This window comes from Alosa pseudoharengus, unplaced genomic scaffold, assembly GCF_046254945.1.
Source record: "Alosa pseudoharengus isolate Yale_2024_CS ecotype anadromous, Long Island Sound unplaced genomic scaffold, YU_APseudo_1.1 YU_APseudo_1.1_scf_13, whole genome shotgun sequence".
Classification (NCBI taxonomy): domain Eukaryota; kingdom Metazoa; phylum Chordata; class Actinopteri; order Clupeiformes; family Clupeidae; genus Alosa; species Alosa pseudoharengus.
This window is the reverse complement of record NW_027468598.1, coordinates 20,300,386-20,323,967: the sequence shown is the minus strand read 5'-3', so window position 1 is coordinate 20,323,967 and position 23,582 is coordinate 20,300,386. Positions and strand designations below refer to the sequence as shown.

General features: G+C 45.0%; 1 protein-coding gene across 2 annotated transcripts in view; it reads left to right on the top strand.

Annotated features, from left to right (window-relative positions):
* tyw1 (tRNA-yW synthesizing protein 1 homolog (S. cerevisiae)) overlaps positions 1-23,582 on the top strand; it is a 61,690-nt gene that overhangs the window by 18,599 nt on the left and 19,509 nt on the right. For both annotated transcript variants that reach the window (XM_076282444.1, XM_076282443.1), the window contains exons 9-13: positions 981-1,033; positions 1,148-1,266; positions 5,338-5,447; positions 11,692-11,869; positions 14,800-14,935. In XM_076282444.1, the coding sequence (XP_076138559.1) occupies positions 981-1,033; positions 1,148-1,266; positions 5,338-5,447; positions 11,692-11,869; positions 14,800-14,935 (596 nt within the window). The remainder of the gene's footprint in view (positions 1-980; positions 1,034-1,147; positions 1,267-5,337; positions 5,448-11,691; positions 11,870-14,799; positions 14,936-23,582) is intronic.

Below are 23,582 nucleotides of genomic sequence, written 5' to 3'. Positions count from 1 at the left end.
GAGTCAAAGTGCTTAAAAATAACAAGCAAAAGAGAAGAAAACCAGGAGCACAGCACTTCGACTCGACAAACTCTTGAACCGCTCCACCAGGATGAGTGAAAATCAGGAATGTGACACGCTGTATTACGCTGCTCACAACATCATTTTTTGGGGGCTTTTGATAATCATATAGGACACAAAGAGAGTGACAGGAAGCAAGTGGAAGAGAGAGATGGGGTGGGATTGGGCAATGACCCAGGTCGGCCTCGAACCCCGGTCCCCATGGGCATGTGGACCAGAATGTGGTTTATTTGCTGTAGCCAGTTGCACCACAGCACCCAAGCCTTAGATTTCAAAGAGCAATGAAGGTTTTCCAGCTGCTGGCCACCCTGTCAAGGTATCTGTCCCAGTGCTGGGCAGCGGTAGATGAATGGATGCTGAAGGGGTAACCATATCCTGGAGCCAGTCTTTCTGTTTGATGAGCAGGCATGGGAGGTGTAGGAACAAAAGAACAAATCTGTTTGGCAAACCCCCAGATCAGATACAGAGTTACCCTTCAGAATGTAGGGAACGTAGTGAAGCACTCCAGCAGAGGAAATACTCTGAAATGAACCCTGGCTTGGTGCTGAAGTGGCTTTGTTGAATTCACCTGTTCACCTGTATATGCGTTGTAGCCTAATCTGCCAACATGTTTGAATTAATGCAGTCTGATTGATTCAGTGGGGGATTGATTCAGTCTCTCTTCACTCCAGAGAGGGCAATTATAAAGTAGATTAGTGGTTCCCCAGGATGTCATGGCAATGGAACAGCTTCTTGGCACATCACACTTTTGTTTGGAAATGACAATGAACTTCCTGGAAAAAACATTCCCTGAATGGCCTTGTCTATCACTATGGCAGTGTCTCTCTCGAGGTGTCTGGGGTCTGAGTGACAAACAGGTCAGTACCCTTTGAGAAGTCAGCACTGTCACTCATGCTTGTTTCATCTGCTCTTCTATCCAGGCTACAAGCTCATCGGGAGCCATTCTGGAGTGAAGCTATGTCGCTGGACTAAGGTGAGTCCAAACTTTTCAATTTGTTGTGTATACCCCTATGCCCTGGTTTCTTCGGGAAGTTATTTACCTGAGGTACATTTTGTCCCTTGAATGCTTTCTTGCGTCTTCTGGCAGTCGATGCTACGTGGGAGAGGTGGCTGCTACAAGCACACTTTTTACGGCATCGAGTCCCATCGGTGCATGGAGGCCACCCCCAGCCTGGCCTGTGCCAATAAATGTGTCTTCTGCTGGAGGTGAGAGGAAATGATTCACTATTTGGTCACAATTCAATGACACATTACATAGCCTCTGTTTTAGTGTTGCTACGCTATTGAGTTGAGAGCACCACGTACAGTAGTAATGGCGTATACGACATTGCATTTATCGAGGTGGGTCAGTATTGGGGGGTAAGATTTATAGATGTACAGAGAATCAATCTTTGATTTCTGATGATTTCTGTGCAAGACTAGGGGTGAAGTTGAACTGGAAGTGTATAACATAATATGCCATCAAGAATGCTATTTCAGTGAACAACAAATGCAAGTGTTGATTATGTATCTTTGCAGTCTTCTAATAAAATATGTTTTATTCTATTAAGTATACTAAGTGTCTGTACTGCACCTGGGTTTGGTCTGCTTTCTCTGGGGATATAAGGCATAGGCACAGTAGGACCTCTGAGAGTTTCTGATAGATGCCACGACTCATTAATAATGATGAGAATAATCAGGTCTCTGTGGCGATGAGTGATGCGCGTGCTTACCGTCAGCACTCCGGCCCTCCTCCGTAAACAGCCCTGATGAACGGCCGCGCTAATTGCAAGTGCAAAAGCAGACACGGCCACATTGATTCATGACGATGGCTGGCTACGAGAGGAAGAGGGTTGGGCGCATCGGCGAGCCTGTCCACCCTGTTGTCTGCCACCGCGCCCCCCTCTCTCGCTCCGATGGAAATGATAAAAGTCTCATCTCATCTGGTGAAAAGGTCCCGAGCTTGCGGGCTGGAGGGTACAGCTGGGAGCTGTCAGTCTAGATCAGCCACGTCTGAGTGGAGGCTTCCATCCAGGATGGCTGCCACCAGAACGCATTGGCGCAACAGGACTCAGCCGTCTGCTACCACAGGCAGCCCCAAAAGCCTCTGGGAGTGCGTGTGCGTGTGCGTGTGTGTGTGTGCGTGCTTGTGTGTGTCTGTGTGTATGTGTAGTGTGTGTGTGGTGTGAGTGTGTCTTGTGATCGTCAAAGGAGGAGGATGAAGAAGGAGAGTTTACTTTCAGATTAGCCCATGTGGGATAAATGTGAGCGGACAAACAAACATGGAAAAGGAACATACTCAACAAGCGTAGAGGGAGAGGAAATGAGAGAGACCAAGAGAGAGAGAGAGAGAGAGAGAGAGACCGAGGGAGAGAGAGACCGCGCTGGATGGTCTTTGTTCTTTCTCTCAGATGAATCCCATTAATTTTGAATGGGAACGAAGTGGCTTTGTGGTTCAAAGCTTTTTTTATTTTTATCTCGCTATAGAATGTGGCAACAGCATTAGCATAAGCGTGAGGCGTGTTTCAAACAAAGCAGAAGAATCAGAGGGGCAAAGGGGCTGGCGTGGCATACATGGGGAATGCTCCAGCCGTGTGCAACAGCTGATAAGTGCCACAGCTCAGCAGTGGAAAGGTTCTCAGGCGAAATGTCGCACAGCTCTGCAGAGGACTGCCAGAGGTGTGAGTCTTTGACATTGTGTGCCAGTATTTGGCCAGTGTGTGATGTTGAGAGAGGCTGTTCCAGCCAAGTTATCACATTACTTGGAAAGGAGTTACTGTTGAATATGTAAGAGAAAAGGCAATCCATCTATTTAGTTAGTTTTTTGAAAATGTATAAATTAGTATTATTATTATTATTATTATAGTTTATTTGATATGGACAGATACTAGCCTGGGAAACCCAGACGAACTTCCGGCAAATTTGGGATTTGCTCTGCAGGTCCGTCTAGTGAAGAGCCCATTCAAGCCCATTTCCAATGTGCCTTAATCCTGGCACCAATCACAACCATTGAGGCAGGCTTTAGATAACGATAGAACACCGACGTTGAAACAGTTTTTGCAAATATTAGCATCAGATGGCTGCTGCCAAGGAACAGCACTCATTTGAAGCTGCTATCGCATCGGTTTTAGACAAGGAGTTAGAAAACGACAAGTTTCCCATACTGCTTCCTTATGTTGGAATACCTTTAGATAGATAGATAGATAGATAGATAGATAGATACTTTATTGATCCCTAGGGGAAATTCAAGGTCACAGTAGCATACAGACATACACACACACATTCACTAACAGCAGAAAAAGTAATTAAAAGTATATAATATAAAAAAAACACAACTAAGCAATAAGGACTGTAGAAGATAAAGATTATACTAAAATACAAATTATACTAAATAAAACTTATTGTAGTAGTGTAGTTTAGTAATTTTAGTAATTTATTGTAGTAAATCTAAATGCAGTGGACAACTTAATCTAAATATACATAGTGGGTGATTAATCAATCAGGTGCGCTTGCGCTTGCTATATGTAATATCTGCAACAGTGGTAGGCTGCTGAAAGGGCAGATGTAGGTTGCTAGTGACAAAATGTTTCATTCTTCCCAGTTCTCCCCTAACCTACAACCATAGACAGTAAACTGTTGCAATGTGTGTTCTCGTCGCTCTGCATAGGTCATCTCTTTCGTTGCTCTGATTGGTTTTCGGTCTCTCCAGTTGCGCCCGGAGGCATTTTGATCGTCTGTTGTTGACGCCCTTTTTGAAATGGGAGGTGAATGAACCTTTGCCAGACCCTTATCTCAAATACAATTGTATTGAGAAGGGTCTGGTGTCAACCAGGCTAGACAGATGCAGTATTAATAGACAAACTGAAAACCGCTATCTGATGCCAGTATTGTTCATAGCTAAATGCTAATTTACAACACTTGTCCCTAAGTGTCCCTAGTTATCACAGAACCATTCCTGTAGATTCAGTGTTTTTATTCTGCGTGGGTTACACCATAAGTAAAAACACCATTAACAGACGCTCGTCTCGTTCACATGAAGAGACGGATCGTTCTGCAGTGACTGATGGGTTCTTCCTTCCTGAGTGCACATCCTGAATACTGAGCATCTCCTCGATTGCACAGCAGTTGTCTTCCAATTAATACCCTTTAGTTGTTTACATCAGCCAAGGCCAAGGGATGCTGCAGGACTGACTCACAGATTGCTCTTCTCAGAGGAAGTAGAATTCTGTTCCCAAGAACAAGAGCCGCAGAGAGTGAGGTTGACGACAACTCTCTCCTGTTTGTTTAGCCTTTTTTCCATTTAGAAGTTTCAGAGTTTTTCATTTGTCACTGGGTGGTTTAGTAACATTTGTGGCTGACAAAAAAGTAAATTTTCTGCTGCTAGTCAGCATGTATTTGGCAGCAAGTGCCCTTTTACTGTACTTTAAACAACAAACCCTGTGTCAGGCCCATAGACTGTATAAAATAGGCCAGGGATTGTACCGAGTGAGCAGTATCAGTGTTAGCGAGGTCCTGAGGGTTATCCACACATTAGAAAATGCTTAGCCAAGGCCACGCTTCACTGACCCTTCCCTGCTGGATACTGTGTGTACACTGTGAAGCACATGGTTCATTTCTCAGATGCTGGGCCTCTGCAGCTCCAGGTCCACCTACTCGAGTCAAGACACCCATGCTAGCATGACCGTGGCCTCTATTCAGACTTGCATTTCGTAAGTCATGCTCCCCCATTTTGTTTGTGGGAATGATATTGGGTTTCCAGCGGAGCTCCATCCACTACTCCTTCCACTCGCCTGCGTCCAGCAGCTGTGAGGAGGTGGGAATGGAGAGAGAGGGAGAGGCCTTCAAGCTGAGATTTTTTGTGTGTGTGTGTGTGTGTGTGTGTGGGTCACAGAGTGCTGATCTTCCTCAAGGGTTGAGCTGAAGGGCACCGCGCTGCTCTGTTCAGCCTCAGCAAAACCCCCTAGTGGCTTTCCTCCACTTAGCCACATGGAAATGATTGAAACCGGGTGGAGTTTATTATTTTACCCATTTAAACCCCATCCAAAGCAGTGATCGTCGTTTAGATTCAGCGTTTAGAAAGGCAATACAAATGCACTGGACGGATGACGTGGGCGGCTGCTGTGAGTGGTGATGTGAGCCGTTGTGAAAGGGTCCCGATGAACTCATTAGCTGGGTCACAGGGCTGGGGTTGTGGGTGGGGGCGTTGAATGGCGGTTCGGGTGATGGGGGGCCACATCTGACAGATGCTGTCCTGTCCTGTCCTGTCCTGTCCTGTCTTGTCCCCCCCCCGGCCCGCAGACACCACACCAACCCCGTGGGCACCGAGTGGCGCTGGAAGATGGACCCGGCCGAGAAGATCCTGCTGGAGGCGGTGGAGAACCACCAGAGCATGATCAAGCAGTTCAGAGGTAAACCTGTCTGCAGCCTACACATACACACACACACACAACACACAACACACACACACACACACACACAGATGCAGACACGCATCCACACACACACACACACACACACACACACAGATGCAGACACGCATGCACACACACACACACACACACACACACACATACACAGACGCAGGCTTGCATGCTATATTCAGTTCACGCACTCACACTCACTTTCCATTTTTATGTTCTTGAAATGCTTAAATTTACATTGGTTACCTTGGTTCACATCAGACTGTCTGGTTTTATTTTGTGATATGTCCTTCACCGGGGAAATCTACAAAAATTACAGGGGTTTTTGGTTATGTACTTACATCGTTTTGAGGTATGCTATTTGACCCCTTGTCCCATGGTTTTCCATAAACTCCAGATACAGCTGGCTGAATATTTGCATCATTCTTTCACCACTGCACATACTGTGCAATAATTCATGCAATGTATGTGAAGTCACTTTTGATATCAACTGACACTTTGAAATTGCTTTGAAATTGCAGGTCATGTACTTGGCCTCATGCGTAACACAAGCTACAGTATGCATTTTTCATACAGATTGGCTGACAGCCATTGCTGACTCAGGAATCTTCCCACCTTTGGCACTCTACGTATTTATTCAGTTTTATCTCCAAAACCAGCAGAACATGTATCCCTTAAAACACTCAAAACTTGCCCACCAACACTTGAGGATAAATGTTTTAATTTGACTGTCAACTTCCAAATAAAACACCACAGAAGGACTCTTTCCCCCCTGCTCTGAAATACCCAGACAGGCACTTTGGGGATATTTGGGCTGTACTTTGTGGTTCACACAAAAGCGCTGACATTACGAGCTCTGAGTGCCGGCATGAATCAGACCCCATCTATTCATTTGCGCCTTGTCAGTTAGCCTGCAGTCAAATGCATGAGATTGTTATTGGGAGCCAAGGGTGCCCCGGGAGTAAAGGAGATAAGCTTGGCGCTTTGATTAGTGGGTGACGGCTCGCACTCCCGGCGGGTGGCATAAATCTCCCCAGCGCCAGTCACTCGCATTAGACAATGCAGGGGCTCCAGTGACGCGGTTTGCCCGTGGCATCTCTGAGGGGGTCTCATACAGGCAGGGCCTAATCTGTCATGACCTTGAGACTGTGACTTCACTTTGACACGGCAGGCAACTTTGTCTTTGGTTTGTGGAAAATGCATACAAAGGATATTTAAGCATACTTTGTCAGGAGTGGAGAGTAATCAATTTTACTTTAACTTTACTTTGCAAAATACTATTGGAATCTGTCATTAGCCCTAACTCTACATTTAACCCCATCAGTAATCTCATTTGTGTTCTTTACCAACAATTTCAACAGAAGTCAAGCAGTACTGAAGGACTGTTCATGTAGTGTTGTGACTTTTAGGACTTAGGGAATAGAATGCAGTGTAGGAACATTTTCCTACACCAACAGTATTTTGATTAGTGTTTTTGTGTTGAGGTTTAGTGGGTGTTCTCTTTCACATTGATCCAGCATGAGGAGGATCACATTTAACTCCGGGGCTGGCAGACCTGGACATTCTTATTTCCTCAAACAATATCCCCTTGCATTTACATGATGTACAGCCAACACAACCCCCATTTTACTTTATGAGATCAACGCCTCCTTTGTCGACAGGAAGATTATTGTATTCAGAGCAGCAATATGGATTTGGGGAGGTAAATAATATTCTGTTGCTGAATGCAGTGGAACTCAATTAACAATTTTGCTCATTGTATACCGAGCTTCCCTGCTACAGTCTGCCAGAGAGCTCTTTATAGTGTCGGCTTTCTTATTTTGATTGTGTTGTGATTAATTAAACAGTGCTGGCTGCAGCAGCAATAACTTTGCCAGGATAGCGCTCCGCATACATAATGGAAGAGTTCTTAATATGCAAGAAAAATAGATAGAATACAAATGGAACTTGGACTATCAAATGTGGTTATGTCATTAAAGCAGGCCTTTTAAAAATCACAATTGGATAATCAGTTGTCTGTGGGGATTGTTCTCTGATGAAGTGCATAATAAACACTCCCAAAATCTCATCAAGGGGGTAAAAGAGAGGCTTCAGGCAGTTCTGAGTGCTTTTTTGTCAAGTGGCACTATTTAATCCTATTGTTGGTTTTGTGTTCCCATAAAGTCTGTCTAGTGGTGTTTTTTGAGTATTCATCATCCATCTGAAAAGACCCCATCACATCAGCGACAACTGCCCGCACCCTCCCAGCCACGACTTCCAACAAAATCACACATTCCTCCCTCACACTCATGAGCTCATGTATCGAGTGACTGAAGCTCGGAAACAGTCACTAACTGCCAGACTTCATAAAAAAGGCCCAGTTTTTATATTTTATTTTTAGAGCAAACTGGCGACTTTGATCGACATCTGGATCGATTTTGGCTGACACTGCTTAGGGTAAAGCTGGGCTATTGGGTTTAGGGAGAGGAGTTGGGGTGGTGGTGTTGCGAGAGGGGGCTGAGTGGGGGGCTGGGGGGTTTCTGATGGGCTCGGAGGTTTATTGGCACTGCAGCGGCTTTGATGGGGAGTGACTCACTCCTCTGGAGTGAGTTAGTTTTTCTCACTCTTGCCTCCCTCCCCCTCCCACTGTCATTTAACCCCGGTCCCCGCTGCCCCATGCTCAGCATTTGGAGGTGGATCGATTGTTTGATTTTTTCTCTTTTTGTGTTTTTCACTTAATCAGGGTTTGCATATGAGCGGATGGATGAGAGAGGATTAGGGTAGGCAGTCTGTGAGCCTTCACGAGTGCTCCCTTTGATGAGCTGTGCTTGAAATGTCACTGGGAGATCTTAACAACTCGGCCGCTGAGTCCATTTAAGACGTGCCTCACATTGGGGGATTGGATTTTGATCTTGTCTTTCTTTTCTCTTTCTCTCCCTTTCCCTCTCTCTTTCTCTCTCCTCCAGCTCTTTAGCTTTTTGTCTCCCTCTCTGCTCCCCTCCCCCTCCTCCTCCCCCTCCTCCTCCTTCTCTTGTCTCAGTTTGAAAAAGCCAACTTCATCATGGTTCAATTTGGACCATCATCATGGACTGCTTAAGTCAGCGCGATGCTGCTTCACTTTCCTTTGCATTCTGTGCCACCAGATTATTGTCTATACTGGCATCACTGCAGCAGTCATTCATACTGTACTGTTGGGAGAATGTCGATGCAATCTAGATGAAGCACTTCAGAGGGTGGAGGGTCTCCAGAGGATTGGCTTAATCGTGTTGGAATTTCAAGTGAAGTCTTTTCAACTGCAAAAGTGATATTTCAGGAATACCAGGTTGCACATAATGACTTCGGTCTTTGCCAGCAATAAAATACTTTATTGTTGAATTAAATGTTATTTTATGGTTCATTGATTTGTTATGTCTTCAGAAGAGCCTCCCCTTACTTTTGGAGACTGAATCTTTTGTGCGCATACAGCCTGGTTATTTAAAGTAATTCTGCATCCCTCCTTTAAAATAAATTAGATTTCAGTTACAGTGACATTTTAACCCATTACTGTGGATATAACTTATACTGCAGGTGTCCCCAGCACCTTAAGATGGTTATGTAACTCCGCTAATACACACTATGGAATATGCTGGGTTTGTTTTTCACGGTTTGTCCTCTGCAGAGGAGAACGTGTTTGCCTGTGGTCCCATCTCTGACTCGGGGTACAGGAACCGCGTGCTTGTTTGTGGCCCTCTTAGGTTGCCGCTGCTCTGTTGGCATTGACTCATTTATTTGACAACCGTGGCAGGCGCTGCCACCTAAAGCTGGAGGCAGGTCTGATTATCCAGGGAGAAGTGAATCTGGTGAGCTGAGAATTGGAGGAAATAGTGGGTGTGTGTGAGTGTAAGTGTGAGTGTGTGTGTTTGTGTATGTGTGTGTGTGTGTGTGTGTGTGTGTGCCCGCACGCAGCTTTGATACTCAATACCTCTGGCCATGTGAAAGCTCCTATAATCTAGTGAACTGACTGAACTGAGCAAGACAAAAATGTTGCACATTTGGACATGCACTCACTTGCCTGTGTACCCTTAGCAATCACGAAAGCGGTCTAGAACTATTGAAACTAGATGTACCGCAGAGCGGTACAAAATATGACCGCCGCCCAGTCCAGCACATTTTTTCCACAAAAATAAATCACGCTGAAAGGCCTATATGATTCTAACTGTCTCACTAAATTGCATTATCCACACTCAATTCTCACTGGTATCTGCTAGACAACAAGTACCAAAACATGATTAGTTCATAGATTTCACATGTAAAATTCATTTTATACAACCCCAACCCCATCTTGCCTGTTCATAATTCTGAGAAATTCTTGAATTGTGTGCATGTGTGCGTGCACACGTTTATGTTTATGTGTGTGTGTGTGTGTGTGTGTGTGTGTGTGTGTGTGTGTGTGTGTGTGTGTGTGCGTGCTTGTGTGTTTGTCTGCGTATGTGTGTTTGTGCATGCATGCGTACATATGTCTACTGTGTGAGTATGTGTCATACGTATGATTACTGTGAATGTATGTGTGTGCGTGTGTATCTGTTTATGCACATGTGTGCACATGGAATGGGTTAACATGACCCCTGGAGGCAAACATACAGAAAAAAATGGTCATCCTAGGCCCTACGGTTCTCAAGATATTCACAGAAAACTGTGTCTGCCCTGTCCAGCGGGGGGGCTACAGATCAAAAAACGATGGTTCCATGCTATCCATGTGGGGTTACATGCCCACCAAGTTTCGTGTACCCCGGTCTTTCAGTGTCCCAGGAATCCTTGTTGGTGTACGGTCACTAAATGTACACATAAATAATTTTATTGTAAGGCCCCCCATGAACGAAAGTTCACAAAACTTGGCATGCATTCGGAAGGTGTCATAATGATCCTACACTTTCAATTTTGTGCAGTTTTGACCATGTCAGCCAGAGATATTGTGATGAAAACACCTAATTTTTTGCTTTTTAATTTTTAACTAGGTGGCGCTATACATGAAATGAGTGGTTATGGAATGGGTTAACATGGCCCCTTGAGATCAACATACAAAAAAAATGGTCCTCCTAAACCCTACTGTTCTCGAGATATTCACAGAAAACTGTGTCTGCCCTACCCTCCTTTCGGGGGGTCCAGTCCAGCGGGGGGGCTACAGATCAAAACAATGGTTCCGTGCTATCCATGTGGGGTTACATGCCCACCAAGTTTCATGTACCCCGGTCTTTCAGTGTCCCGGGAATCCTCGACGGAAATTTGGACATGCGAAAAAGAAAAAAATCGCTGCGCGGCGGTCATAATTAGGTACAGTACAACCTATCCAAAATAAACACGCAATTTAATCAACAGCTCTCTAATTTAGTTTAATCAAGAACTGAATATTACAACTTTCATGCAAAGATTTATTTGACGGCATTTAGCTCAGTATTCCAGCAAGAGTGTTAATAGATTTTAAAACATTCAAATTTGACTCATTCCTCACTGAGATTAGCTGAAATTACCATTGTGTGTCATTGAAGCATAGTTTTGAGAGATGAATGCATGCACACTGTCCCTCGTGTTTTGATGGTAATCTGGTTTGTTTTGCTGTCTAAATCGAAATCTAAAAATCTAAATCAAGTTTTATTGGCCAAGTATACTTAAATATACAAGGAATTTGTTCTTTGCATTTTACCCATCCGGGGAAAGTGTACAACACACACACAGTGTACACCCATTCATACATACACACTCAGAGTAGTGAGCACACATACACACCCGAAGCAGTGGGGCCTTGATCCGGCGCCCGGGGAGCAGTTGGGGGTTAGGTGCCTTGCTCAAGGGCACCCTATCCGTGGATGTGGGAGAGCGCTGTTTAATCACTCCCCCCACCCACATTTTTCCTACCAGTCAGGGATCGAACCGGCCACCCTTCGGTCACAAGTCGGATTCCCTAACCAGTAGGCCACGGATGTCTATCTGCATTTTGCCTTTAATCAGATAGGACAGTAGAGAGAGTGAGCAGTGCAAGTGCAGAGCAAGTGGGAAAGAGAGATAGGGTGGGAACAGGAAATGACCCAGGTCGGGCTGTGGTGCGGAATGTGGTATGAGCGCCGTAGCCAGTTGCCCCACAGCGCCCCTGTCTATCAGCGCTTTTGAAATATCCTTTGAACACAGCGTCAGCTGTACTCCGATCGCTTCCACATGTGTGGTGCTGTGTGCGACGGCTCTCAGGCAGACCGGTGACTCAGACTGTGCTGCCTTGCAGGGGTCCCGGGGGTTCGCCCGGAGCGCTTCGAGGAGGGCCTGGCCGTCAAGCACTGCGCCCTCTCCCTGGTGGGAGAGCCCATCATGTACCCTGAGATCAACGCCTTCCTGCGTCTGCTCCACCAGCAGCGCATCTCCAGCTTCCTGGTGACTAACGCTCAGTTCCCCGACGAGATCAGGTAAGCTCTCTCACCGCCTCCAGTACAAGGCATTCCGCTGCAACACTTTTGTTTTGCTTTGCTTCACAGAATTACGCCAGCGAGCTTCCCGAAATACATCCTGTTTGTCATTCATGGAGCTTTGCATTTAGGAATTTTAAGTGCATGTAAGATGCTAGAAGAGATGGGTAAACAAAATGAATTATGTATTTTATGTATATTTACATATTCCTTCTAGAAGGGAAAATGGCTTTCTCAGGATATCTGAACGCCTCAAGGACTTCAACCAGATACCCAATTTAGCTTCTCGAAGCTCATAATGATATCTGTTAAATTCAACCAGTGAATCCATTAGAACAAGTTGTCCCTGCCAAAGACCCACAGCAGTCACACTCATTTTACTTTTCCAACTCCTCAAGTCCCAATGCCCGTCTTTCCACTAAGCAAGCCAGCGTTTTGTCTCCCGGACCGATGCTTATTTGTATACAAAGAGTGTACAAAGCGTCTGATTGAATGAGAAAAGCCTTTGCGGCGTGTTTTGATGGGGGCGTTGCTGAGCAGTCGTCTCCTGTGTGAAGCCCGGGATGACAGGCGGGCAAGCCAGCGGACGGGAGAGGGACGGCGCGAGAACACAAGCGCAAGCGCCGCTTGCATCAGACCCACCTCATCTCGCCCTCGGCTCCTGTCACACGCTGTTCACCCTGACATCTGCTCGCATAAACATCCCCTTTGTGGCAGCACAGATCCACCCCAAAACCCCTCGTCACCGCCACCCACCCCCCGCTTTAACCCGCACTCTGTAGTTTGTTTGAAACATGCGTTTGGAGCAGCGCACTTTTCTCTCTCTCTCTCCGAGTCCCTGAACACGGCATTCAGGCGTTTGAGCGGCGCGGCTCTGTTCCGTACCACTGCAGAGCCTGTAACAGCGCTGATAAGCACTAATCGGCCCAAGCAGAATTGCAAATCGCTGCTTCGTCTGTTGCCCCGGCTGTAGCTGCCGCTCTGAGATGGAGCGAACGCAGCGCGCGGCTCTCTGGCTCCCCGGACGCTGTCGGTAGCGTCGGTCCGCTGTCTCACCCAGTCCCCCCCACTCACTATGTCCTCCCCTCAGACTTATGAAAAATACATCTTCAGCCTGCCTGGCAGAAGCCACCATCGCAACATAAATCAGCCGTGCTTTTTTTTTTTACGGCGGAAAGAAGTGGGCAGTCATTGAGCGCGATGGAGAAAGAAGGGCGGCCATTTATGTGAGGGGCACACAGCCGTGACGCCCCGCACTGGGACAGGTTTATCGGAGGGATACAAGCAGCTCCTCCAACTAAGCCTGGAACAGAGTTGCAGCATGTGGCGACACATTCAGCACCATCTTTTACTTGTAATGGGGAACAAAGCAGCCGTCCACAAAGAGACAGACACACACACACACACACTCACACAAATACACACACACTTCAGTCTCTGTAGAGAGAGAAAGAGAGATTGGGAGATGGCTGCTGCCAGTCTGTTGCCATCCCTTGTGTTGCCGCATGAATAAAACGAGATGCCATTTCATTGAAAGAGATGGAAGCAGGGTCACACTGCATTATTCATCTCAATAATACACTCCCACTACACACACACACACACACACACATACACACACACACACATACACACACTCTCTCCCCCTTGCTCCGGCTCTGTATCTATCTAAGGTTAAAGCTGCCCAGAGGCTCAGAGGCCTAGCTCTGCTCATAGCACTCGCCAGAGTTATCTTTGCTGTCAGTAGCAACCAGGGCTAAATTATTTACAAAGACCAAATGAGGATTGGTGGAGGAGCCTACAAGAACTCATTACTTCTGCAGTGGTGATGTATGGATGTCATGTTAGGACTTCTGCCTTAATTAGATAGACGTTGAAGTAATATAGAGTTAGTTTAAAGCTGCACTAATATTAGACTTTTTCCAATAAGGATAAACTTGTGCTTTTTTAGAAGACAACTCTCAGCCTCACTCTCTTTTATTGTAATATTAAAACCAGTTTTTATATGCTTTCTGGTATTTGTGTCTGAACTATGACAAGCTGATCTAAATCATTTTCAGAAGCTTTTCCGATATTAAAGTCTTACCTCGTTAAATTACACATGAAATGTCTCTCTGGATAGTTGCTTTTCCTGGAGGCGGATCAGCACATGTTGTGTGTGTTTGTGTGCGCCTGACACTGAGAGGCAGCCCCCGTCTTGCCTGACAGCCAAACTTATTATTGCCGCTGAGCTGCTGTCAGCCAATGCAGAGGAGGCTACCAGCAATCAGCCCTACCTCAGGCCGCATGTCAGCGAAGAAGCCTCACATTCAAGGTGCTCAAATTTATTGCGGCCGATACCGACAGACACTTGATTGGAAGTGGCAAGGCTTCACTCACCCGAGTGACAGATGATGGGTAGGTTGGATGGATAAATCAAGGTGGCCTTGGGTTTTTTTTTCGACACTGGGTTATAGGGTAGCTGAAAGTATTTCCTAGCTCCCTTTAATGTTTTTGGTCTCTCCTTTGAGCTCCTTGCTTTATCTAATTACCTCCGTCCCTTTCACCTGATTGCCTAGGGGGTCCTCGGCTCATTCTAAAGCATTTGCTTTGTCAGGCTCTCTGCTATTTAGTTGAGTCTATACATGCATGCATACATCATCTCGGTTTAGTTTAAAAAACTCCTGGGACAAAGTACCGTATAGGAGGCTGATTAGATTTGTTTTTCCTTTCCATTATCCAGGAGAGGGAACACGATTAGTGTAGTAGCCATTGGAGGCTCTTTAGTTAGCCATTCTCTCTCTCGTGAACATACAGAGAGGAAAAATGCCTTTGATTTCAACTTGTGAAGAAACTGTCAGATTAACATCTCATGCCCCTTTTTCCGCCTTTCATCCCGTTCATCCCGTTCATCCCGTTCATCCCAATTTTCTCCCACACTTGTTTTGCAGGAATCTGGTTCCTGTCACTCAGTTATATGTCAGCGTGGACGCCAGCACGAAGGACAGCCTGAAACGGATCGACCGACCTCTCTTTAAGGACTTCTGGCAACGCTTCTTGGACAGCCTCCGAGCCCTGGGTGAAAAGGTTTGTACGCTTCGCTTGTCGTGAAACATGTGCCTTGTTGATCACACTCTCTGACTTTTTAAGGGATGGTTTGTTTCCCTGTTACTGTACAGCTTGGAAGAGTAATCATTTAATTGGTTTTAATGACATCAGTATTTAAAAAAAAAAAATTTACCAACACTCTCGTAAGAATATTTCTTACGATCCCAATTGAAAGACATGGCAGGGAATCAACTCAAATGAGATCATAAGTGTGTCAAATGTTCTCATAGCTTGCCCAGGTGGTCAGAAACTGCACTGAGACCCACAGTTAGTTGACAGATGCTCCAGTTGACCAGTCATGCGTCTCATCCTGTACCGCAGCGTCGCCCTCCTCCGCTCTGACTTCACAAAACAACACAGGCCACCAGTTGCTCTGCTCTGCCCTGTGCAGCCGTAACGTCTGTAAACAGATTAGAGGGATCAGAAATTACAGGCTATTAAAAGGCAGCTTGTAAATGAATTAGGGGGAAAATATTAGTAGAGTACTGGGAGGAGGCATATAACTGCCTCCCTCACACTGATCATTACTGTAATGATATGGAAGACAATTAATGATGCCTCCCATTGGCCCGTGATTCTATCACATCAGTTCTCATCTCAAAACCAAAGCCTCAATATTCTTCTGTGGTGGTATATTTTGATTGATAATCCTCAACGTGTTTTCATACTACCTAGTGGCTTTCCCCATATACAATACAAGATTAGACAGCCTTTGTGTAATCAGACCGGCTGAAGTAAACACGTGTTTCAGAAAACTCTTTCTCCATTCCCACACAATGGAAGGATCATTATCTACAAAAGAGGCCATTTGAGGAAGTGAGGTATGTTATCTGCTGTGCCTCCTTAGTTCAGAGGAGTGGCAAAAGAGATTATTCATGTGCCTGCAGGCTTTATCTTTATGGCTTTTTTTTTTTAGACTACTTTTTATGAGGTTTTCACAGTGGAAGTATCGTCAAAGTGCTTGGGAAGCAGGGCTTAGTCTCTGATGCTACAGGCTCAACGTCTCAATTGAAAATTAGGCTTTTCAATTGAGGCACCAAAATCCTTCTTTCAAAACCCCTCTTTTTTCTCCTACTCTATTGTTGCCACTAAGATGGCAGAAAGATGGAGCGATTCACTCTTTCTCTCGCCATCTTCAAGCCTGTCGATTTTCTTTTCGGGCGGCATCAACTTAGCATGTGTGATACAAAAGACACACCCCGTCCTGGGACTGATTACGTAACCAAATTAATGGGGAACTGTGAAATCCATCATGAAGGCGAGCGACGGGCCGATTTGATTGGACGGAAGTGCAGCTGTGGCATGATCAGGGCCTGTGCCAGCTCCAGTGATTTTCTGGAAGTGATCTCACACTCAGAGCTGACACCACCCCCCATTCCCCCAATCCCACAATCCCCCTGACTCTCAACATAGTCAGAGGACATTCAGTGGGAAACAAAGATCTGAGATTGCTTCTCTGTTCACAAAAGGATTGTTGGAGCAACTAGCTCCGCAGAGGAATTGTTTTTTGTTCAACAGTCTTGCTTGTCCCCTTTTGTTGTCATCGATGCTATCGATATGTTTAATACCTATAGAAGTGCAGTGCTAAAGATGGTGACTAGCCTATAAATTATTTCTTGTAGTTGTTATCTCTGTGTGTTGTATTGACCCCTAAAAATTCGATCCACAGCGGGTTGTGGATCCTGGACACAGATAGATTGATGCAGATGACAGAACACACAAAAAAGAAAAAGCATCTGACAAGTAATAGCTGACTAAAAATCTTTTCAAAAGTTTCAAATTATTGTTGGGGAGTTTACGGAGCAGTCGTCAACTTGTTTCATTTGTAAAGCCAGTGTCTGTAATGTCTCAGTGAGAAATCCTCATTTGATTTTGACTATTTGATGGCTCCACTTTTCCCACCTAATGACGTTTGGTAGCCTCCTCTAACCTTGAGCAACCCACCTCTGCCGATTATCTGTCATTTATAGCACTATCGCCTATCGCATCAGCAAAGCACCGGCGGGATTTTCAGCTTGATCGGATTTGTGTTTATGCTGGATTTTTATCACATTTGGATCACGCCTCCAGCGAATTCACCACGGATAGAGGGGAAAGAAGCTCATTATCAGTCTGCACAGGTTGATATCCTCCATTAGTCTGAGGTGGGAAGCTGTAAGTGCCTAAGAGGCAGTTGATGGTGATTCAGGGTGAGTGGTGTTGTGTCGGGTCACTGTTTTAGCTGTGTTCAGGTCAGCAGTCACTAGTGGCACGCGTGTGTGTGTGTGTGTGTGTGTGTGTGTGTGTGTGTGTGTGTGTGTGTGTGTGTGTGTGTGTGTGTGTGTGTGTGTGTGTGTGTGTGTGTGTGTGTGTGTGTGTGTGTGTGTGTGTGTGTGTGTGTGTGTGTGTGTGTGTGTGTGAGAGTCGAGCAGAGCTGACAAAACACTAATTCTCTGCTCCCTACAAGTGGTAACTGGCTGAAAGGAGAAATGGAAGCAAATTCACAGGAGTTGTTTTTTTCTTTCTGGTTTTGTTGTGTCTGGGTTTGATTTGTTTTTAAGAATCTCCACACGTCTCCCGCAGCTTTGGCCCTGTTCATTACCTTGATGCTCGTTTGGCAAGTGTTTGTCCCAGTGGGGTTTCTGTTAGCCTTATAGATCACTGCATTGTAAGGGATTGGTGATTGGTAGGTCTAATTTAGAGCCACATCAACACAGATTGTAAACTCATTTCAAATTTCATACCATTTCAAAGACAGATCAGTGAATGTTATCTAAAGACATGACCTGTGTTAGCTATTAACTCAGTCCAGTCCAAATTGTGAAAGAGTTTATTTTACAGGTGAGGGGTCTAATCCTGATATGCATATGGGCCTATTTTTGGGATTTTGCACAGCGTCTATTGTAATAGCTCCTGTGTCCTCATACTGTGACCTATCATCAAATGCCTGGTATCCCCTGAAAGCTGAGACCTTGTAGAATTTTTAGAAACTGTCAGAATGACTCTGTTATGTACTGTCAAGGTGCTACAGTAGCTGGAATATTGCTTTTTCTTTCAGGCGGTTATGTAAATCCCTGGAAATGGCCACATTTCAGATGTGAAAGTCCCTAAAAGGGCCACTGAAACACATCAGAGGCCCACTCCCAGGTGTTGTGAAGATAAATATCTAAGGAAATGTTTGTACAATGAAGTATGACCCCTTTAGAGCCATTTTTGTGTGGAAATGCTCAGCTGGTTCAACCTCCACGTTCTTCTTCTTTGCCTGTCTTTTCGGCATGTTTTCTGCTTTCTTCTTCTTCAAAAGATCCAAATGATCCTTGAATTTACCCTTGGGGATCAATAAAGTATCTATCTATCTATCTAACTGTAAAAATTGCGACTGTATTCCTCTGACGAGCCGGTCGTACTAGTAAGCTATCGTTATGCACAACGAAGGTGGACTCAATTTCCCAGAGTTCCCCTCACCGGAGGTGGTTGTACCATACGTCATTCGAAAGGTCTACTCGTTGGCTACAAGACGAGCTTTGAACCATCCTCGTAGCTTGTCATAGGCCAGAGCTATTGTCAATCAAAGCTAACTTATCCATTAGCCAGCTCGCATGGCTATCATGCTTCTAACACGTGTTTCTCGACAACGGTACGTCACACAAAGTTGTCACTGGTGTCTACGTACTCAGGAGAGCTTCCTGAACACGCTGAGTGGTGTGAATCCCGGCGATACATAGGATAAGCATACGAACTATGTGGTTTTCTGTCAGAGAAAAGTTATCGTTTGTTTTTTTACAAACTAAACGGTACTGTTTGGGTGGAATTATGCATCTTCTAAACGTAATGTCGACAAAACACGGTGGATATTCGGATTCTCGTGCTTCTTGTGAACAGTATGACACCAAGCATGTTGGGGTAGCCTGAAGCCCGGGATGTACACAAAGGCTGTAATGTGAGGAGACACGGTGGTGGTGGGGGCATTTGGAAACGTGACTAGTGATACAAATTGTAGGTTTTAGCCGTTCGGGATGGGTTTCATTCAGTCGACACGGATCTCAAATGAATCCTGAGGCTCATGGCTTTCCAATGGTGTATGCCATGACTATGTAGCTAGCACAATGACTCGGCTACGATATACTTTACATTGAGATTAGTGATTGAACGAGTGATTTGGGTCGATACCGACCCTGTGCTATGCAGAACAGGATAGGGATTTTGGGACAGGACTTGATTTTGAGACTTCTGCTCAAATTGATTTATCCCTAAACCCATTTGTTTGTACCATTTGTGTGTACCTTGTAGGGGTGTCACAATTCTCCAAATCCTCGATTCGATGTAATTTTCGATGTTAAAGTCACGATTCGATTCGATTTTCGATCTTTTTAAAATATTACTATTAATGCATTCCTTTGTTATTTACTCTTTTTGGCCTTTTCTTTTTCGGGGGGCTTTTATTTTGAAACCGCTTTGAAACAACACAGAATGTTAATTTCATTGTTTCAGCACACTCCGAAGAGACCCAAGGTTAGTGTTCATGGAATATGTACTTATAAATGTGCATTTTAAGCCTTAAAGTAACTTTGGACTGTAATTAGACCATCTTTTCACTTGCTAAGTTGAGTAGGCTAAGTTAGTTTTAATTGACGTGAATGAACGAATACTTCCACACCGGTGATTTCAAAGTAGCAAGAGGGGCTTTGATTTCGGTAGGTTGATGTGTAGGCCTATATTTTAACTGGCTGCAGCTTAAAATTAGAGGAGTGTTGACGCTGCAGTTCAGCACGTGCATGTGTGTTTGTGCGTCTTGTCATACATGCTGGACGTGACATTGGGGGTGTGGCTGCATCGTCGATTCTACTTTTAAGTTCGAAGTTCGAGATTGAGATGTAATTTCGATCGATTTCGAAATAAAATCGAAATCGTGACACCCTTAGTACCTTGTCACTTTAAATGAGAGCACTGCTGAAATAGGACCTATTCAACAGCTTTAATGGTGTTCTAGTGTAAAGTTGGGGGCTCGGGAGAAAGGAGTATGTCCTTCATTCTCAATAATATTGTAGATTGTCCCCCCAATATACTGTCTAAATAACCTGATAATCTGCATGTTATGATTTATTTATCTTTATTAGCCATGTCCCTCAAATGGCAAGCAAAATAAACCAGTGCTCCCCTAACTGGCTCAGTGACCTTGAAAAGCATCAGTGCTGCTGCTGAAGCGGCCTGAATCACATCTGACATGCTGTCTCTGCACGCTGACTCACTGCTGAATTAAGTGTTGGGATCAGTCGCACAGTTGTTGATTCCAAAGAAAAAGGATTCATTCTCTCCACCACAAATCCTCCCGATCACTGCAGGGCATGGAGGGCTTTGCGTTTTTTTACACAACGGCTCCATTCCCGCTCCTGTGAGATCACTTGGTGGCCGCTTGGTTGATGTCACTGGGCATAGGTTTGTTAGTTCTGCCTGGCTAAGTGAGGCAATCTGGGATAGGGCCAGGGGCATGATGTAATGTCCGACGCGTCTCATGTGGGGTCGGACGCAGTGGCCTGGAGCACAGTGCTCTGGTCCGGCGTTCTCCCGTGTGATGCTCTCGCTCTGCCAAGACACAGGGTAATGAAGACACCCAGGAGCTGTGGAGCCACTGGAGAGCTAGGGGGAGAGACAGAGGAAGGGGGAGAGAGAGAGTGTGAAAGAGAGATAGGAATGGGGAGAGAGAGAGTGTGAAAGAAAGGGAGAGAGAGAGAGAGTGAGAAGAAGAAAACAAGAAGTCACTCTGGCGGTGCATGCCTGGGCGTGTTTACTATTCAGTGTTGTTTTTTCATAACTCAGCGTCATTTATCCCATACAGTTGGGCATTAGTAATTTCATGGAAAAACAAATACGACTTGCCTCGTGGATGCGTTTCATGAGAATTCCATTTAGCTGTTTCTCCGGAGGTATAATAAGAAATTTCTCTGCCTGACTTGGGGCAAGCGATGAATTATTCAATGCAGATGTCACAGTAATGTTTTGTCCTTCTATATTGAAAAAATATTTTCAAATCTCTGCCTAACCTTGAAATGCATAATAAGTAAAATTTTCCGTTATTCAGTCAAACCAGGGCAGTGACTTTATGAGCATTAAATAAAGCGATGGAAGGAAAACCTGTTGACGGTGAAGGTGGATATGTTATGGCCAGACCAGAGCACTGGTGCAAACCTGTAACATGCTTCCATCATTGTTTGGATCTTCCCCTATGTTAAGATCTAAGTAAACATAGTGTGTGTGGGGGGGGGGGGGGGGGGGGTTACAGGAAGTGGGCTTCCACAGCCTGTGCCCTGAGAGAAGTGGATGTCATGGTGGGCCAGGCTGGCGGAGTGATCTCAGCCTGCTTCGCCTCGCTTGTTGTCGGCCTGCCAGAAGGTTGGGTAGCGTGACAAATCTGCCCAGTGTGACGCTTCGGCACAAGCCACTGAGATAAGTGTCTGTGGCCCAGTGTCTTGGCCCGGGCCCCTGCTGGTTGGACCAAAGACTCCAGAGCAGGGAAGGAATTTCACGGCGGCCACGACGGCCATGGCCGTCGTAGCCCCTTGCGTTGGCCGTGAAGCCCCTTTGAAAATCATAGGTTTACAGGCCACGGTGGCCTTGGTGCCCCCTTCTTTCAATATTCTGCTTTGTGTCCTACTAATAGCGATTTTTATTTAGCCTGTGGCCTGTCAAAATAATCTTAGCATTCACAGCGCAAATTAATTTAGTCTTTTACGCAGTGGAGAAAGTGACAGCGCAAGAAAGTGCGTCCAAATTCACCCATTCCTCTCAGTTGAACTACTCGCGAAGTAGCCTATTCATCACACAGACATCACAAGTATCACATGAAAGAGCTTTTTCTCAGCTTTTAAACGATGTTAGCCGATAATTGCTGTGTTGAACGGTTCGCGAGAAAAGTAAATAATATAATTCAATTTAATCATACATTCTACTGAAGGTTTTGCGTCCATGATCTCCCTACCCATTTATCTCGGTGGAATACTTCACGAACCCTTCTTTTAACACATGACAAACCACCATAATATCAGAATAAACAGCAGACCTTACCGAACACGAAGGTGTAAAGCAGTCCCCTGTACAGTTAGCCGTTCCAGAGTAATCCAGTTTTGAATTTGCAGTAAATTTCGACATGCATGGATGTCTCCAAATTTGGGCTTTAAGTTTTACAATGTGTTTAAATTGTTCCACATGATTTCATAACGGGCCAAATACAAAATAAATGTTACAAATATCGCCTAGATATTGGTAAATCAGAGGACAGCTGACTAAGAGTTTGTGAAAGTAGCCTTAATGATCACAAAATGCTAAGCATGCATCTAGGCTATTTGAGTTTGAGAAAGCTGAGCTGTGCTACATTTAAATGTTCAATACATGATTTCATAGCAGGCCAAATATAAAATCAATTTTATCTATAGCCTAGATATCTGTTTTTATTAGATGATCAGATGATTTACAGTTATATGTAATATGTCATGTTTCATGTTTTTGTAATGTTTCATACAGTGATGCAGGTCTACTGCAGTGAATAGGCTAAATACAACTTTGATCATTTTTATAGCCTACTACTGTATAGTTAACTTTGGCCTTGGTGCCCTGACATGTGGCCTTTGTGCCCCCCACCAAATATGCCCAACTGAAGGCCAAGTGGCCTTGCCCCCAGAATGGTGAAATTCCAAGCCTGCTCCAGAGTATTAAAATCCCCCAACCTAACCACATTGGATATTATTTGTACATTGTTTGAAATGAATGGATTCATGGGATGTTAACTAAACTGTTGGAATCCTTTTTATTCATGCAAAACTGACACAAACTAATGTTCGGTGTTCTCAGCAAATTAGCTTGACATTTACACCACCGATGGCTGGCACGCCATTAGACAAGAAGATCAATCCGACTGAGGACTTTGCTCAAATGTTGCCTTTCTCCCATACTGGATTCATTAAAGTCATCAACAGCGAGAGTGGGAGCACGAGAGACAGAGCACCCTTGCAGATGGATAGCTAGCTCAGCCCTCATTCACACATCCACTCATCACTCACTCTCTCCTCTAATCTCTCTCTCTCTCTCTTTCCTCCTGCTCTCTCTCTGTCCTCCTCCTCCTCCTCCTCCTCCTCTTCTCTCTCATTCGCGTCTGTGGCAATGGTCTCCACTCTAGAATCTATCAGCTTGATTAATGATTAATGATATATTTACCAATTGGATTATAGGGATGATTTATTGATCAACAAAAGTGTCATTTAGCAGACGGCGTGGCGACGTGCCCATGTCTGATTCACATTAGTGCCAAGCCAAATGAAAGAATGCGATTTAAGCTGGTAATTGACACTTTTTCCATTCCAAGTCAGTCATGTGATTGAGAAGAATAAGGACTGTAATTTAGAGACATTTTTCAAGCCATCTGTTGTAGCTTTGCTACACGTCGTCTGCACTGGTGCCGTTATAGAGACACCCTCTTGTGGCTTTGCTCTAGGACATCAGAGAGGCATGGCTGCCATTTGGCCGACTCCTATTTGCTTCATTGAACAAGTGGAGACAGTATGCAGACGTACATTTTGGATTAACATACAAGTTGGTTTAATATTGCAAACAAGTCATTTATATTATATTTTCCCTGGTCTGCTCGCAGACCACT